Source organism: Artemia sp. Qi Xiang Cuo, chromosome 21 (assembly GCF_049724085.1).
Source record: "Artemia sp. Qi Xiang Cuo chromosome 21, ASM4972408v1, whole genome shotgun sequence".
NCBI classification, from domain to species: domain Eukaryota; kingdom Metazoa; phylum Arthropoda; class Branchiopoda; order Anostraca; family Artemiidae; genus Artemia; species Artemia sp. Qi Xiang Cuo.
Window position 1 is genome coordinate 24,645,795 of NC_142814.1, and position 19,815 is coordinate 24,665,609.

Genomic DNA, 19,815 nt, shown 5'->3' on the forward strand with positions numbered 1-19,815 from the left:
GCAAGGGTTTTAAGTTATGCCCTGGGGGCATATAAGGTTTTTATAGAGGGCGTTGTCGTAGAAACTTCAAAAAAGGCTCATTCGATTGGAAATTCAAAGGGCTAGTAGGCTACCCTTTTTAATAGTCGAAAGTGACTTGAGTGCAACTATCCCCCCTCCACCCTCACGCCCTTCATTCCCCCAAACACATCCAAACAAAATTTTGAGATAGCCATTTTGTTCAGCGTAGTTGATTTCTAGATAGAAAATATGTTTTTGAGGAGGATCCTCCCTCATATCCCTGAGGGCAAGGGTTTTAAGTTATTCTCTGTGGGTATATAAGTTTGTTAAAGAAGGCGTTGTCGTAGAAACTTCAACAAAAGCACATTCGAATGGAAATTCAAAGGGCTAGTGCCCTTTTTAATAGTTGGAAGTGATTGGAGGGCAACTAGCCCCCCCCCTCCCACACCCATCATTCCCCCAAACACATCCAATAAAAATTTTGAGATAGCCATTTTGTTCTGGGTAGTTGATTTCCACATAGAAAACATATTTTTAAGGAGGACACTCACCCACAACCCTCAGGGCAAGGATTATAAGTTATGCCCTGGGGGCACATAAGGTTTTATTGAAATCTTTGTCGTTGAAACTTGAAAAAGGGCTCATCCGATTTGAAATTCAAAGGACTAGTACCCTTTTTAAATGTCAAAAGTGATTTGAAAGCAACTAACCCCCCTCTCTCGCCCACCTTTTCCCAAAACAAATCAAATCCAAATTTTTAGATAGCCATTTAATTCAACGTAGTTGAAAGTTTTGGAAATTAGGTCTTTAAGGATGAGAACCCCTCCCCCCAGCCCTCAGGGCAGGGGTTGTAAGTTATGCCCTGGGGGCATATAAAGTTCTTACTGAAAGCGTTGTCGTAGAAATTTCAAAAGGGCTCGGTCAATTGGAAATTGAAAGGGGTCGTGCCTGTTTTAATAGTTGAAAGTGATTGGATAGCGAATAACGCCCCTCTCACGCCCACCATTTTCCCAAACACATCCAATCAAAATTTTGAGATATTTATTTTGTTCAACGTAGTTGAAAGTTCTGGAAATTAGGTCTTTTAGGTTATATACCCCTCAAAGCCCTCAGTGCAAGGGTTGTAAGTTATGCCCTGGGGACATATAAGGTTTATATAGAAAGCTGTTGTATATGATTGATAGAATAGATTTTAGTCTTCCTCAAATCCAATTTTTATATGTTTAAATACTAAATGTTGACTTAAGATTAAATTAAAATGCACTGTGATAATGCTAATTCCCAATAAGGAATCTCAGCAGTATCCCAAAAACGACTGAGGGTATGATGTTCAAACGTTCGGGGCCACTTCTGCTCTTAAAATTTAACCAAATCAAAATAACGTAAGTGTATCCTACCTATCAAAGAAAGTAAACAGATTTTTTTGCGAATGGTATCAAGTTTTCCATTACAGGTCAACTAGAGGAGTTATGAAACTAAATTAAACAGTACTATTTGTGTCCAGATTTTTAAAAGGGTGAATGCTGTAAAAAATTGCCGAAAATTATTCCCCGGCATACAAATAGCAGGTCAAACTATAAAGTTTTAGAAAAAGAAAAGATTTAAAGTATTATTTTCTTTTTCCCTGAAAAGACTATGTTAATATAAAACGAACAGAAATAAATTAAAAAAACTTTTTCCACAAAATAAGTTTTTCAAAGAAAAGTAAAGAACTCCATTAAAAAAAAAATGAGCAAAACTAAAATCAAATAATCTACCAAGCGTGAAACTACCACAAATCAGCATTGATAAATAAATGAAACCCAAAACGAACACAAATTACAATAATTAACCGAGTCAAACTCAAAACGAGCAGAAATTAACATAAGTTGGCCGCAAAACCCCTATGCCTTCCCAAGGCCAGAACAAAATTTGCACTTTACTGAAAAAAAACAAATGAAAGTGCATTGTCAGTTTAATATGCATTTACTGATATTTTGTAATTATAATGTTAATATTATTTGATTTATTAAAGTTCTAAAAGTAAAAACATTTATATTTTGTCAGTCATTTTTTGTTTAATGGAGTTTTTTACTTTTCTTTGAAAAACTTATTTTGTGGAAAAAGTTTTTTTAAATTAATAATAATAAAACATTGGGGCCGTATGGCCTTTACTATAGGCAACGCTATAGCGTTGCCTCTGATCGAATTTTTAAGTTTTATAGTATCAGTGTTGATATAGGTTTTATTTTGGGGGGATGACCATTGGTTGTTAAAACATACTAATCTTTGATGGTGATGGGTCGGCAACTTTTACTGGCTGGTGTACCTAATTTTGGTTCTGATATGCATTTCAGGCAAAAAACATTTGCTTTCATAGCGATCACGAATGATTCGGTGGATGCAATCTTTATTTAACGCCTTTCAAAAAAATAGAACGAGAAATGTCAATTTCTTTCGAGATGGAGAAGCATTACGTTTTCAGTCTGGCGGGTCGGCAGAAAAAGCAACACTAAATATTACCTTTCTTGCAAAATTGCCGAAAATTGAGCAATTTAGACTAATGGGCTCCATAAAGTATACATATGGAGTGCTGGAAATAACACAAAATGCAGATTCACCTTAAGCAAGAATCTTACTTCATGTTCAAAAAGACGGGAGAATGATTTGTTTCCAGAACCTAATTATTTTTACCATCAAATAAATCAAAAACAAACAGTAGGTATCATATTTGGGGGTATAGTAAAACAACATTAGCTTGTATGCACGGTGATGGTGCATTTTTAAAAGTAATAGCATTAATATGGAATCAGGAAAAAGAGAACGAATTTGATTTTATGTAGAAACAGCGTATTTTGAAACTGTCTAAGTGTCATTATTTTTCTTCGAGAAAAACTCTTCCTGTGACCTACCGTTTTAAAAGTTTTGAGTGATTGGCAACTACATCGTTTAATCGAAGGTCAAGAAACAAAACTAAAGTGCTGCTTCTGCGGCACTTTGGTCGGCAATTCTTAGCAAGGTGTGTTTTAATACTTCTCATTGAAGGGGCAATATACTTGACATAAGCCAGTTTGTGCTCGTTTATGTAAGTTTTAAATCCACTCTTTTTTCACAATCCTACCGAATCCATGTCAACCGTGCTGCATATATTGGGAAGATTTATATACGTTTATCTATAAAAGGCCACTAAAGAGCACTCTCGTTGGTTTTTGTTCTTTTACTTTTTTGGATGATTCTTAAGATTAGGAAAGTAATCTGGCTTTTTAAATCAAAATGGGCATATTAATTACCATGTGCTGGCTAAAACAAACCTGAATACAATCACTAATGACAAATCTCATTAATTAAAGAGTCATCGCCATATCATGTAACACAAACAACAATGAAGATAATTAAGTTTTTTATGTTTTACAAGTTTGCATGACTCCCTATAAATACAAATGATTATGCCAGCGTTGTTACTAATCAAATTTGTTTCCCACTCTGAAAAAAGGATATTTTCATTGCTTATGGCAAAGGGCTATGATTTTTTTTTTTTCGGTTCTTTTTTAATAACCATAATCAGTGACTAAGTTACTAAGTGAGACTAGTACTAAGTTATAGTTTATTGTAAGCAAACTATCTATTACAGTGAGTAAGGAAATAATAGGGAGGCATAAACTAAATAATGGATTTTAGCATGCGCAAGTCAAAAGTAATACCAACTTATCCATCGGCGGGGGAGGGGAATTGAGGGCTAGATACTATTGTAAAACCTATTATGCCCAGTGATTGGAAATGCCAGAGAGGCCTCAGCGAAAAAAATGGATTAGGTATGGGCAAGTCAAGAGTGAAACGCTGAAACCAGAATATCTATTAGTGGGGGAAGGGGGATTGACAAATTGTTGGGCCAGATATTACCAGGAAAGCAACTATGCCTAGTAATTGAACATCTCCGTTATTTCCAGATTAATATTTTGAAATGACCATCTGCGAAAATTAATCCCCAGGTTCAAGTAAATCTAGATTCAAGTATATTCAAGTAAATCCATTTATTATTTACTATTTCATGCAACGACCCCTATACATTTTATGGAGAAGGGGTCAAACATGTAAATAAATTTTCAGAGGTTAGGAAGAGGGCACGTCTGATCTCACCTTTAAACGCACTTTATTCTACACAGTTGATGATACCCTAAATTAAAATAATAATACAAAAATATATGTCTATGAATATTGCTTGTGAATATTGGAATGTGGATAGAAAAACTAAACATATAGAGGGGATCGGGATGGTAGTTCTCTTTTCATCAAATTTAGTAAGATTTGAACTTGAAAGAGAGAGAACGTAAAAATACCTATGTCTCATATATGGATTACCAATACCTTTCGAATGGTTACGATTTCAAGCGACGTCAGTGGCTTTAATTCATGAAAATGTGGGAAAGGCGAAATGTATTTTTCAAAATCTAGTCTGCACGTTTTTTTTTCGATTGATTCAATGAAAATTCCAAAAAAAAATGTCTTTTTCAATGAAATCCCCGAAAAAAAAGCATTTTTTGAAACCTGGAGCTAGGGGCAAATACCTCTCCTCCCTGCCAACCTGCTCATATCTCCAGTTGGCAGCACCATGTGACATATGATAACCTTGCCAACAATTTGTTTCCAATTTATTGCTTATAAAATTTGGTAAGATATTACGTTGGAATATTACGTTAACTAGTTATTTCTAGTTATTTCTTTGCTAGCTCCGTATAAATTAGCAATACTAAGGGGTACGAGGTGGTTTCGAGAGGGGGGGGGATTCATCCAAAAGAGCAAAAAAGCAGAGATACGTTAAGATAATGGTGTAAAGTATTTGGAAAATAAAGTCGAGAAGGCTTTTTCTGGTGTCTCGTTTCATGGACATTTGGCCAGGTATAGGTCAACGAGAACAGTCCAGGGGGGGCTTTTGGGACTAAAACTAGTCTTGGGACAGGGTCCGGTCCCAGGCATGGTTGAACAACTAATAGCTGGAACTTCCGTTCCAGGAAAGTTATATTCTTGGCTCATTTCTAAAGGCAGTCCATCGCTCGCCTCCGTCGCAGCTAGTTGTTCTTGTACTACCTTATTTTCTCTATGTGTATTCTCACGTTATTTAATAAAGACCATGTACCAACGTTTATCGTCTATCTTCGGAACTTACGTAAACCATTACATCTGCCAATATAAAAGGGCATATAGAAAGAACTACATAGAGGTTTACAGAGTGGTGACAGCAGAGGTTTACTGATGCCTCGCAGGGAGGTTTTACAGAGCGGTGGCAAGCGATTAAAACTAGTGGAGCTTAAATCACTAGGAGAAAACCTCCAAGGGACATTTGAGTGACCGTTATAAGTACTTACGACATCTTACGCTAAATACTGGCAACATACTGAAGAGCTATTTCGCCCGTTACCAAAATTGCTTGTGATATTGAGCTGCAAATACTGCAAAAGACTGATTAATAAGATATTGAAACGTTACGAGCTATTAAACTCTCTTCTATTCAAAGAGCCTTCTTGAAAAACACTTTCTTTTAAATGAACATTTTGAAATAGGCTGTTACACAATGCCTAATATGGATTTCCTCGCGATCGCATCTACCTACTAATTCAAATTTCTACAACTGAGAGTCTCAGGTTGATTGCTACCTCCACTTAGCCATTCTACGTTTGGTGGGTTTTTTTTACCTGATTTTATACAGTCGACGTGTGATCTATATTTGACAGTTTCCAACCAATGTTTAACATTTTTGAATTCGATAATCGAAAATTAATTCTCAATTGTGACTCCATTTGATGCTAGTGTTTTAATTGAGACCAACTGCAATTGGATTTGAGACATATTATCTTTCGTAAGTGTTTTAGCACGGATAAACAACCCAAAAAATTTTATTAGACCCTTCTTGTTAAAGGTGGAGCTTCGTGACCGAAACCTGTCGTCCGTAATTAAACAGATGTGTTTAAAACAAACATTTAAAATTTTTGAACAATTGCTTTTTCAAATTTTAATCTCAATATGTTAGCTATTATTCATATATTGGACCCGGCGAAAACTGGATATAAGAAAAAGGTTGCTTTTGATTTTGTAAAACAGTGGAGGATAAATGGCATATTTCCATTTCCTTTATTTGACTCCCCTAGATTATAAATTTGTCAAGTTTAAAACGTGGATTACTTGTAGCATATTCCCCAGGCAAAATAGTAGGCAAAATCGTTGCAGAGTTGGTAGGCGCGGCTCAAATTTAAGGATGAAAGGGCATATCTATTTTATAGAAGGATGCAAAAACTAGGAAGGTCATGTAGGGTGTCCTTAGAAGCCAGGGATGATGGTGTAGTCCTTGGAAGATTTGCTCTTAATGTATTCAAGGAGGGGATCAGACCGTCCTACAAACGATATTTGTTAGAGAATAGTGCAGAATTTTTTTTTTGTTTAGGTGATGCGTTCAAGGTTGCAAAGCAATATGAACAGATAGAACAGATAGTGGGGAAAGGAGACACGTCTTCTTTTTCCGATGAATTTTTTTCTGCGCTGACGAAGGTGAAATTTTGACTCAATGATAATGAGAAGGCACTGCGAGATGGTACTGATTCCTCGCAGGGTGGTTTGGCTACCCAGGAAAAGGGATCTAGTTTTGATGTCCGTTGGGAGGGTACTGATTCCTCACGGGATGTTTTTTTTTTGTTTTACTGCGAGATGGTAATGATACCTCGCAGGGCGGAGTGGCTAACCATGCAAAGGGAGCTGACTTTAAAGTCCCCTGGGATGGTACTGAGGACTCATGGGATGATTTTTTTGTTTCACTGCGAGAGGGTACTGATGCCTCGCTGGGCGGTTTGGCTACCCCGGAAAAGGGAGCTGGTTTTGAGGTCCCTTGGGATGGTACTGATGCCTCACGGGATGTTTTTTTTTTGCTACACTGCGAGATGGTACTGATGCCTTGCAGGGCGGTTTGGATACCCAGGACTAGGGAACTGGTTTTGAGGTCCCGTGGGATGAGGTTGATGCCTCACGGGATGGTTTTAATGCGTATCGCTAATAGTTATGTAGAGATATCAACAGTAGTACTGCCATTTGTCGAACCACAAGTTAGTAGAGCAAAACCAAATAGGTCAAAACCGAGGCTTTCCGCAGCAATAAAACCCCGAGGATTTTATTGGTAATAATATCTTGACGTCATTGCAGCATGGTAGGCCAATCAACCTGCAATGGTTGACATATCTATTCCATTATTTATAAGTTTATGCAATTTCATTTATTTGTCGCCAATATTCTCAGGATTAATTAGCCTTTCTCGGTCATTCCTTTTGCCCTAATCCGAAGTTTATACATAATCCCAACTTTTCTTGTCCTCATCAAAATTCAGGGGTATGGAGAACAAGTCTATTTTAAAGTATAGAGAGAAAAATGAAGTGTTAAAATATCCAGTTTCCGACTACTGTTATTAGTGCGGTTCGTTTATACTATGTAAGTTTTTACTTATGCAAGTATTGTGTAGTGTTTATATTATGTAATTCTTTACTAGTTTTTGCGGAAAAATGTTAGTAGGTGAGAAGTGAATAATTTGGGAAGGGTATTGAATGTTTTGAATTCAATTAAAGTTTGAGGGTTTAATGAGAAGAGGATAAGCCAAATTTGGGAAATTTAACTTAAAACAGGGGGGAGAATCTGTAAAGTATTTGGAACATAAATTCGAGAAGGCTTTTTCTGGTGTCTCGTTTCTTAGAGATTTGGCCATGTATATGTCAACGAGAACAGTCCAGGGGGGGCTTTTGGGACTAAGACTAGTCGTGGGAAAGGGTCCGTTCCCAGGCATGGTTGAACAACCAATAGCTGGAACTTCCGTTCCAGGAAAGTTATATTCTTGGCTCATTTCTAAAGGCAGTCCATCGTTCGCCTTCGTCTTAGCTAGTTGTTCTTGTGCTACCTTATTTTCTCTATGTGTATTCTCACGTTATTCAATAAAGACCATGTACCAACGTTTATCGTCTATCTTTGGAATTTACGTAAACCATTACATCTGCCAATATAAAAGGGCATATAGAAAGAACTAAATAGAGGTTTACAGAGTGGTGACAGCAGAGGTTTACTGATGCCTCGCAGGGAGGTTTTACAATGGGAAAGGATTCTGGATTTTGGGGTAAGGTTCAAAAGTTTATGTTCTTGTCAAAAGCCTTAAATGCTTAATGAGGTTCCCATCACTTCTGTAAGGGTAATAAATATCCAATCAGGTGGAAAATTCTATTTTATGACAATATTATTTAGACACTTCGCCTTCACCCCATCTAAATTACTGTTAAGATTGATGGCAGTGTTATGAAAGGACCACGTCTTTATTCCCTATTAACTGAAAAAAAAACAAGTTTTTTTAACTGAAAGTAAGGAGCGACATTAAAACTTAAAACGAACAGAAATTATTCCGTGTATGAAAGGGGCTGTCCCCTCCTCAACGCCTCGCTCTTTACGCTAAGGTTTTTTATTGTTTAAAAAAATAAAGTTGTGAGACAGAGTCAAACTTCAGCGTAAAGAGCGAGGGATTAAGTCATCGTCAAAGACATATTAATTAGATTTTCGACTATGCTGAACAAAATAGTTATCTCAAAATTTGGATTGCGTGACTTCGGGAAAAACATGAGCGTGGGAGGGGGCCAAGTTGTCCTCCAATTTTTTTGGTCACTTAAAAACGGCACTAGAACTTTTAATTTCCGTTCAGATGAGCCTTCTCACAATATTTCAGGACTACTGGATCAATACAATAACCCCTGGGGAAATCAAAAAAATAAAAAATAAACAAATAAACCCGCAGCCATAATCTTTCTTCTGGCAAAAATACAAAATTTTGTATTTTTTCACATAGAAGCTTGAAACCTCCATAGTAGGGTTCTCGGATCTGCTGAATCGTATGTTTTTATTTCCATTTCGGTTCTATGACTTTTATGGGTTGTTTCGCCCTTTTTCCAAAAATAGGGAAATTTTCTCAGGCGCGTAACTTTTGGTAAGACTAAACTTGATGAAACTTATATATTTGAAATCAGCATAAAAATCTAATTCTTCTGATGTATCTATTGGTATCAAAATTCTGTTTTTTAGAATTTCAGTTACTATTGACCTGGGTCGCTCCTTATTTACAGTTCGTTACCACGAACTGTTTGATCATTGGTTATCCAAGTTTGTTTCTATAACTTTCGATCAAAATTTCTTACTCCTATTCAAAAAACCACGTCAATTGCCCTTGTATGTTTTAATAAGAAGAATTACAGGTTATTAATTATTCAGAACATATTCAAATCCTTGATCTGAATGTAAGATATGAGAAAACCGGTTTCATAGCCACAAAGACAAGCGACTTGTGCTGTGGCGGATCCAGGGGGCAAGGGGGAGCGCCCCCGCCCCCCTAGCGTAGTCTAAAGTAGTGTAATTTACTTCTTTAACTCAAGTTTGCGTTAATTAAACTTGCTCCTAACGCAATTTTATCGGATCAACCTATTTTGCGCACCCCCCTAATTTTTTTTATTGGATCAACCTATTTTGCGCCCCCCCCCCTAAGAAAAATCCTGGATCCGCCCCTGGACTGGTAACATTATGCATTGGACTTATATAATTTGAGCTATATATTTGCACATTAGGGTTGGGGGTAAAGTATAGTGGGTCTGATTGGAAAATGTGTTGGTACTTGTATATTATGTGAAACACTCGAGGAGTGGAGTTTGGTGAAATTCAAATGAAATAAAACAAAATTATGATGGAAATATAATAATTAAGTAACAAATTTGTGCTATATATTTGCAAATGGGGGGGGGGGTAAAGCATAGCATATACAAAAAACGTAACCAAAACAAACCTATTTCACCCTAACCCAACCTATTTAACCTAATAAAAAAACAAATACGATGAAAATATAATACTTTATTAGCAAAATTTTGAAAAATACAACTTGGAAAAATGCTCCCAGAACGCAGAAATGTCCTCAAGAATCTCGTTCAAATAAACTCGGCCTTCTGCCTTTACTGCCACCTGTCACATGTACTCTACTAAGTATGAATGTAAATGATTGCGGAATGTACCTCGGTGCCGTTTGTTTTTCCACTTTGCGGAACTCCACATTCTCTCTTCTTTTTGGGTAGAGGCGCCGGTTTCTGGGTCGACAAAATTACCTTTGTTGTTCACTTCCAAATGAGTGAAACCTGCTTGTTCCAGCTCAGACGTGTTGTAGCCCTTCCAACAATCTGAAATGATTCTTGAACATCCATGGTGAGACACTATATTCTATCACTAGTCAAAGCAAACTAACTGGTGTCCTCAAGAATGGTGTTAATAATGAACTAAAATGAACTAGGTCAAGAATCGCGTTAATAATGAACTTATCTTTGTCTTTGAGACGATCAGCCGACGCCTTAGCTCCCAATTTAATACCTCACAAAGGACTTTCACTAATTTGCTTATAAAGTATTCTATTTTCATCACATTTTATTGTCACCAAACTTCACTTCTCGAGTGTGTTTTATATAATAGACAAGCACCGATGTGGTTAGCTACAATACTTCTGTATATTATGAAGTAAGAATTATTTTGTAACTTCACGCTGTCCAAATACTTTACCCTCACCCACCCCATAATGTGTAAATATATAACCCAAATTATATGAGGAAAATGCTTTCTGTCACCCAAGTATGAAACCGGTATGAAACCGTTTTTTACAGATCTACAGATCAAAATTCTTGAGTGTGTTCTGAATAATTAACAAGTACCGAATGAAATTTTATTTACTTATTTTTTGTATTTATAGTTTTACATAATTATATTTTCAGATATGTCAAAACATTTTAAAAAGTGTACTTACCATAACGTTTGAAGGCATTTGAAACTTATTGCTATACATTTAATTACCCTATTGCCTTCCTCCGTTTTTTTCCGTCGAAGTTGACATTTAGAAATATATTTGTCACCGTTATTGACTTTTTCCAGCACAGCCCTAAAAATTTATTACTGAAAAACTTTAGAAAGCTACATTATTTAAGGAATTTCAATTCCATTTGACTTTCTCAGAGTCACTAAAGTATGCCATGTCTTACTTATTGCTCCGTTTAAAATTTATTATGCTATTAACGGCACCTAAGCTTTACTTTCCGTCAGCTTTGACTCCTTGCAAGGGATATAATAACATTTCTTCTCTTTCTTCGTTGAATTGTTACTAATTATCTGGCAGGAAGATATACATCAATAAAAAGAAGGAAGGGTGATAGTATATTTTTATATGAACCTAAATTCTGATTTCGGTGAGAATGATAAATGAAGTATTTATAAGGAAAAAGGCTGATAAAGGTTGGATCTTGTCTCTGAACAGAATAAAAATGGATAAAAGTTGCCACTGTTTCTGAACTGAACTTCCCCTGAAATTAAAAATTTCTTGTTGCTCAATTTCATTATTAAGAAAACGAACAATTTTCATTATACGGAAAAACAGGAGATTGAACAAACATCTGTATGTTTTTCTTTAAGTTGTATATTGATTTTAAACGGAAAAGACACAGAGTTAAAAAAGTCAGAGAACACTGATATGCTTTTTATGTGCCAGTAACCTAATTCTGATCCATGAGAAGGCGCAAAATGAACTGTTTAATTGAGGGGGTTATCTCTTATTATTGTATGGCCGTACATTAGCGGAAATGTGTGTTCCTTCTGAAGAGAGCCATTTCTGGCTGGTGGTGTCCGTGCGGGAAAATTAATTGAAGCACCCCCCTCCCGACTCGAATATTAGCAAAAGAAGCCGAATCAAAGTGAAAAATTTGACCGAATTGGGCAACCCCTCCCCCAGCCCCGGCGCTCCCAGCTGTGACGCTCTTGGCAGCTGATTCGGTTGCCACCCCCCTTTGAACGGCTGTTTTTCTGAAAGTGTTCTTCTAAAGGCTCCAGTGATGCAATTAACAAATTTTTCTGACTCAAAATTCAACACAATTTATACAAAATTATAACCTTAACATGAGAAAAAAATGAGAACTAAAAAAAAATGATTACTCATTATCTAGCAGAAATAGACACTTTAAGAAAGGAGAGGATAAGTAGGCCAGGTCTGTAGAATGGAATTCGATTTCAAAACGGGGTGCAGCACATATACTAAAAGACAAAAAATAGGACCAAGTAATAGGAATATAAGACAATACCGGGAAAATATTGACACTTTGTGGAAGGAAAAAAATTAGTTTTTTTTTTTTTTTTTTACTTATCCTAAAATTAGAAAAAAAATTTAGTTTGACTTTTGAAATGAAAAATAAACTATAAAGAAATAAAAAAGTAAATGATAACATGATATTTATTAGATTTTCTTCCTTAACCTGTTTCAATAAATTTTTTATGTGGTAAGACCTAATATTGATTCCAGTAAGGGTGGTTAATGAATTTTCTAATGGGAAAAAAGCTGGTTGGCTTGAATGGTACTTAGTGAATGGAAAAGTTTCTTTGGAAGTGTTTAGAAAAACAATTTCAGTGTTGTCAGTCGTCCAGTAAATCTCAATCTCAGTAAACAATTTCAGTGAACGTTTCTAGGCGAAATTTATCGTGAAATCGAGCAAGATATAATTTGTTTCTGAAAAAAAAATTAAAAGAACGGTATAATAATATTTATTATTTTCTGCTTTTGAATTGCTATAAATTATTTTACTGGACGGAAATCCATTTTCCGGACTGGACGGAAATCCATTTTCCGGACTGGACGGAAATCCATTTTCTTTAATCTCTCCTCCTCTTCCTCAGTTGCACCATCATCATTAAGTTCCAAGACCAAAAACTATAGATATAGGCCATTACCACAGGGCCGTATCCAGGGGGGGAGTACCCGGTTTGAACCCCCCCCCCCGAAATTTTTGTCTGACTCGTAAAATGTAACAAAAATGGATATAAACAAATTTTGTATACGTTTTTGATGTTTTTTTTGTGTACCCCCCCCCCCTCAATTTTTTTTTGAGTAAAACCCCTTCCGAAACAAAAATCCTGGGTAAGGCCTTGAAATATCACCCACACTTTAAAACAAACAAATTCAAGAGCTTTACTATATTAATTATTCGTTAAGTTTGAGCATTTAAAAATTAAACAGACTTAATTTTAGGGAACCAATTAACAATATCAAACATCTTCCAGGCCGTTCGTTTCACAGTCATAAGTACCTTATGACGTGTCCCTTCGTCTTAAGGTACTTCCATGGTTGAGCCGTAACTACAAAAATTTAAAAAAAATGTTTTTCACGGATATCTATCGGGAAAACAATTGAAATGAGAAATATAATATAAAGTGAAATTAAATTGCTTGGATAACGTCAATCAGGTTAAAAATCCGTTTTTAAATTACTTCCAAGATTTTTGCATAGCAAGAATTAGTTACTAAACTTCACCATTGGCCACCTTGAGACTGTTATTAATTGTGAGACAAAAAGAAAAAAAAAAACATACGTAATCTATGTAGACCCTAATAAGGATTTTGAATCTTGAGGTGCACCCAATTGTCCGCAAAAGCCGTTCTCTTATACATAGCTGCCGTGTTTTCAACAATAGTGTATTGTCACTTGGTGTGACCTCGTGTACAATATTTAGAATCAGTTTGTCAATAATAAGAACAACAAATACGCATAGAAACATACACTAGAATATTGGTAGAAAAAACCTTGACAATTAGGGAAATTGTTCGTGGGAAGTTCATTCAAACCTCTTCGGGCTAAAAATCAATGAAAGATGTGCTAAAATCGGGAAAAATCAGTTAAAACGAGATAAAAGGATCCTTTCGTCCTCTTCAAATAAAAACCGAAATGGGGTCTTTGTTAATGATGTTACTTGGTATCCTTTTTGAATTAATAAATTTTTTCAGGACACTCAATTTGAATATTTTGTTTAGTTTCTGTTTTTACTCTGCCATTCATAACTCGTTTTCTTTCAGTGTGACAACGTCACTAAGTGCCTTTCGTATGTCGAGAGTATTGGTGTGCCGTTAGATGGCATTTGTGCAAAGGATATCAAAGATGGCAATCTAAAGACGGTTCTAAGTCTATTTTTCGCCTTATCTCGGTACAAGCAGCAGCAAAAACAGCTGTTACAACAGGCTAAGCAAGCTCAAATGACCCATACCCCAGAACTAAGCCACAGGCCAATGGCAACAACACACCAAAGGTAACCCTGCTAATTATTCAAAACGTGCTTTAAAGGGAAGTCGATTGAGTTTATTATCTAACTTTTAAGCCTTATACTATTACTTACAAAATGCATGTCTCATATTTTTGAAGTACATAATAACATTGTCTATTAAGGAAAAAGAAGCTAGAATGGAACAGTTTTAGGCAAGGTTCTCTTGGAAATTTTCCCAAATAGTTGAACTTAAAAAAAGTGCTTGAGAGGGGGGCTAAAGTTTGAAGAAAGACCGTTTCGCCTGAAACTCGCCATCTTCTTTCTAAATGGGTACATTTTGGGTCTTCTAGCGATTAGGAGAGGGATAAATCCCACTCATTTCCTCTCCATTTGGGTGCTATTGGTATTAAATACTCGTTAGAGACTGTTAGAGTTATTGTGTGTCAAACAAGAATCTTTACAAAAGTTTAATGCTAACTGAGTAGTTATAAAAGAAATGTTAAGAAGGTCATAGCTTACGAAAGGTGAACCACAGATTCACGAGAGGTGAACCAGAAGATTTATAGGAAGAAGGAATTTACTGGGACGGAGTCAAGAGTAAAGATCTGGATAGAGTAGTTTTTAGACGGCCTTCGTGGAGTTTTTTGACCTTGGATGTTTTGGTGCTGCGATGTGTTGTTATTTGTAGTTACAGTGTTACTTCCTTAAGGTTCAAAAAATCGATAAGTACGTGTTAAGAAAAAAAATCACATAAGATCAAACGAAGGGTTTTTAAAGATACCCTTGACGCCCTGACAAAGATTGTCAATCCTAATCCTCACAAAAAAAGAAAGAAAACAAAACTGAACTGCTATCTCCAGTGGGACAGACTTTTGCCATGCTTTACTTTATCTAATCAAAATTATACTTTTTTTTAGATAACGTTTAGATAGTAAAGGCTGGCGATTCTATTACCAGTAATTATATCTCTTTTATAAGAAAGATAATGAGGGTAAATACAGTAATTACAGAGGCATTAGCTCGACTTTGGTAAGAAGTAAATTGCTTAGCCTGAGAACATATATTAGAATAAAAGATACTGAAGATATAACTTTATGAGAAGACCAATCTAGTGTTAGGAAAAGGAGAGGATCTGTTTAATAAATTTCCATTCTTAGATTATAATTGGCCCGATTATCAGACCCCTTTAACCCTGAATTTTCAAGATTACGAAGTGGTATTTAGTTCTAATATATAAACTTTAGTAAAGGTCTCATTTCCATTTATGACACATCAGATAAGCAAGTTGGAGTGGTTATGGCTATTTAAGAGAACAACATTGCTTTGGTTGAGGGAGGAAACGAGGTTAGTAGTTTTCCTTGGTGTGGATATTTTGAGTTAAGCAGGTCTGTGTTTTATTTATATGGATGATTTTGTTTTACTTCTTCCTAAGGATCAAATTGCTCAGATGATTTGAATGCATTGATAAAAAACAATGCTAGCGAAATGAATGAATTTTCCGAGGTTTTAAAATTTGAGATTGTGGCAACATGTTTGAAAACTACTATTAAGATGGCCAAGTCGCATAATCTAGGAATAAATCAGGACGAAGAAGGGATCTAAGTAAATGAGAAAAATTTCCTGGGTGAAAAGCTTCTTTTACTTAAGCAGCATTATTAGTAAGGGTAGTGAATGCACTTAAATGTAAAAGTAGAATAAAGTGCAGGGTGGCTTTTTGAAATTGAAAAAAGTTTGCAAGAGTACGACGACAAGTCTTCTAGCTAAGATTATGGTACTAGAAACCAAAGTAGTGATAGTGGTCCAGTATGCATCTGAAGCGTGAATGCTTGGAAAGTCAAGTAAAATTACTAGGTATTTCCCACAAGGTTTGACCCGAGATAGTGCAATTAGTAGTTCAAGTGGTACTAAAAATGAAAATCAATCCCAAGGTATATGGTTAAAACGAAAGAACCGTTCACATGGTTAGATTAAATTTGATGGATGAAGGATTGACGGCAGCCAGAAAATAAAAAGATGGAGGTTTTTGGTTAGAAAGAGGTCTTAAGAAACATTATAAGAAAGTAGGATCATCACAGGAGGCAGCAAAAACTGAATCTATGTGCCAAATACTGTGGAAAAGGAGGTTTTTTGCTGTGCTGGTCTCATATGGATTGGTGCTGTCCCGATTTGTCAGTAGTATCTGTAGCAGTGGTCGAGATGGACTGAACCCTTCGAGTAGCGTCTTACTATGTTTTCAATACATGGCAGAGCTCAAGCAAAGAGGACATATGAAACACTATCTGACGTAACATTAAGCATGGGTTTCTGCTTCTGCTTCCTTGTTTACTTTACATTTGACAGGATATAGCCGGTACTCCGCCTCGCCTTGCGTGCATATTTTTGCCAACAGTCGGTTTCCATGAGGCATGGTACAACTGCTTCGACATGGTACTACCAGTTACTGTCCAAAGCCTACCGAAGAGGCGGGAGCCTCCAAGTGGCTCTACGTCATTTTTTACCGTCGACCAGCAATAAATTATTATTCTCAACAACAGCCGAACCATATATGCTCCTGCTTTACGTACCTTGAAGCGTAAGTTTGGGACGTTTCGCTTAAGAGAATGGATTAATAGGATTTAATGCGTTCTCCTAGAATTAGGTGTATTTGGTTACAACTTTATTTTACTATAGTCTTAATATCAAATAGACCATGGTAGGTTGATTCATTAATCATCAATGTGTTTTAGACATATCGCTACACTAGTTGCAAATTGTTCAATGGAAGAATCTCTTGTTAAGAAAAGTCAAATATTTAGAAAGAGTGGATGCTCTCGAATAGATGAAAGAAAAAGGAAATACAAAATAAAAGGAAAAGATTGAAATTCTTTATGATATACTTGTCCATGAAAATTTGTTTTCAGGTAAATTGCAAGTACTTTAATCATAAACAAATGCTACTTTAACACTCAGAAGACATCTTTATACCGTAATCAGAGGTGCATTTAGCAAATTGGAAAAAAGAGGGCAGATATACATAGCAGTTTTTTTTTTTTTTTTTTTTTTTTTTTTTTTTTTTTTTTTTTTCTTGCCCAATTTAAGAGTCCATCATAAACTGCTTGATAAGCTATACCAGGCCAATAGATCGAACTTTTTTCTTCGTTTTTCAGAAGTTTACCTGTAAAGTCCGCAAGTGGCATCCCATCTCCGATGTCAACTCCCAGCAAGAAACCTCCAGATCGGAAGGGACAACTAATACCACCTAGCGTCGGCATTCCTGGAAACGGTATTACATAAATTATGTTCCTTCAAAATTGTATGTGGCTATTTAATTTTCGTTGTTTGGGGGCAAAACAGTAATTAGGAGTCAACTATATGAGTATCTATGGAAATTATTGCCGAAATCGTTGAAGTCTTGAGATCTCGGGGTCTGGTCTAGAAAACTTAGCCCTTTTGGATCGGATTCACTATATTACTCATTTAACGATATTCGATCAAAAACATATGTTTGAAAATAAGTTTGTTTTCAAATGACAGGTTAAAGTTGCCGAATTTAAGCGTGATATTCGGAAAAAACATCAATATATTTGAAAATCTTCAAAAAAAGATTTTCTTTTGAGTGGACGGCATCGTATGTCAGCGCGCTCTAGCAAAAGCTTTCAAATTAGAACATAGATGGCGTGCAAAAGATAATGAGGGTATTTTTGTTTCTTGCGATAAACATCTTCAGCGTTTTTCATTACTTTTAGTGGAAATTGCTAGATATAATCAAATTGCTCTAAAAAAAGTGCTGCTTAGAAAAGTCTCTCAATCTAAGAAATCAGCCATGAATGGTTTTCTGATAGGTTCATCAATTCCAGAGAATCAATTTCATTATCTATAGAATGTCATTTTTCTTGTATGTACCAACACAGAGCAGTTATCAAAAATTGACTAGTTGGTAAATATTTAGTGGTTCAACTCTCCATAAGGCAAAACTATAAAATTCTTGGAACTACTTCAAAGCATTCTGAAACACTTACTTATATCATTCCTAAATGCGTTTTGCCTCACTTTACCCACATCCCTACCCCTCCCCCTAACGGAAAAATAGGTAGCCCAAGTTATGTATACTCATTATATTTTAAATAGCTTGACTCTTTTCTTCCTGTTGCTTGTCTGCCGTTTGCTGTTAAATTCTTAAAAGAAAAGAGTTGCGCTTTGGAGAATACAAAGAGGATTTGTAGTTTTGGCTATATATTTGCCAATTAGGGACAGAGGCGGTTTTAGAGGAGGGAAAAAGAGGAAGCTCTTGTCCCGAGCGCTGGAATTTTTGGGGCGCAAAATTTCAAATAAATAATCTAATGGTCATAATCGTTTTGTAGTTTTTGATATTTAACTTTTACTAAAATAAAATAGAGGGCACATTTAGTAAATGATAATAATTAATAAAATAAAATATGTTAAAAATAATAATATAATAATAAATAAATCAAAATAGTTAGTAATAGTTAACTAATTTAAATAATAAGTTAAAAAATAATAAAAAAATAAATTAATATTTAGTTATTAAAAAATTATTTTGTTAATAAATGAACATTTTGTTAAAATCTGGCCTGAAAATTTTGTGGAAGACAGGGGCGGGGCGCTAATCAAGATTTTCCTGTGAGCACACGAGAGGCCATAATCGCCACTGTTTAGGGGGAGGGGGTAAATTAAAACAAAAGTACATTTAAAAATGATATAACTTAGTATTTTAGAATGTTTTAAACTAGTTTACAGAATTTGATAGTGTTCCCTTATGGAAAGTTTTGCCATTAAATAATTAACTACCGATTTTTACGCCAAAAAATTTATACTGAAAAGAGTTGCAGTTTGACTACAGTTAGTTGATTAAAAGTAGTTGAAACAATACAAAAATGATTAATTAAGTAAATATGACTATAAAATAGTAGACTGTCTTGGAAAAAATGGAGCACGTTGTATCATGGTTTGAGCGAAATAGGTAATACTTACTAGCAGGGGTGTCGTTTGGGGAGGGGAGAACGGGGGGATAGGGGGTCATTTGCCCCCCTCCCAATAACTTGGGGAAAAATTATTATATAGCCTATGGCCCTTGACTATCCGGATGCGAATCCCTCTTGCCCCCCTCTCCACTAAAAATGCTGGAACTTTTACTGCTAATTAGTAGTAAGAATAATAGTCAAGATTTACCTTGAAAATACTGGTTACGTATTCAAGAAAACTGAAATGTCAATATCAGGAACTTGACAAAAATGTCATCTATTAAATAATATTAAAAACAAATTTAGGTCCTTGCTATTTATTTATTTTTCATTTTTAAAATGAGAATCATTTTTCGGTTTAGGTGCGATATCTCATTGACTTGTTTAAAATTAATTAAACAATATGTGAAGACTGGCGAAAAATATGGCTAAGAGACTAAGTAAGTCGTTTGTTTTCGTTTTTTGTTTTCTCTAGTAATTGGTGGTTTGAATTATCTTGCTACTATTATTTGTTTTTTCTTCTGTGTCTTTTTATTATTGTTTGCTTTTTCGAAAAATTTAGTTGCCTGGTGATGCATACACCTATAAAATTGGTTCATCATTACTTAAGCATATATACAAATTTTGAACGTCTTTTGTATATTAGATATCATTTACTAATGTAAAAGCGGCAAATATTTATCTATCTCAAAAAATAGTAGAAAATTGAAGTACTAGGGTAATTTTCAGCTAAGCTAGATCTTTTGATAGACCGGACAACACTAGGT

At 35.4% G+C, this 19,815-nt stretch overlaps 1 protein-coding gene across 3 annotated transcripts in view; it reads left to right on the forward strand.

Annotated features, from left to right (window-relative positions):
• sick (sickie) overlaps positions 1–19,815 on the forward strand; it is a 374,025-nt gene that overhangs the window by 140,552 nt on the left and 213,658 nt on the right. For all 3 annotated transcript variants that reach the window (XM_089107071.1, XM_089107072.1, XM_089107073.1), the window contains 2 exons: positions 13,903–14,132; positions 17,234–17,349. In XM_089107071.1, the coding sequence (XP_088963197.1) occupies positions 13,903–14,132; positions 17,234–17,349 (346 nt within the window). The remainder of the gene's footprint in view (positions 1–13,902; positions 14,133–17,233; positions 17,350–19,815) is intronic.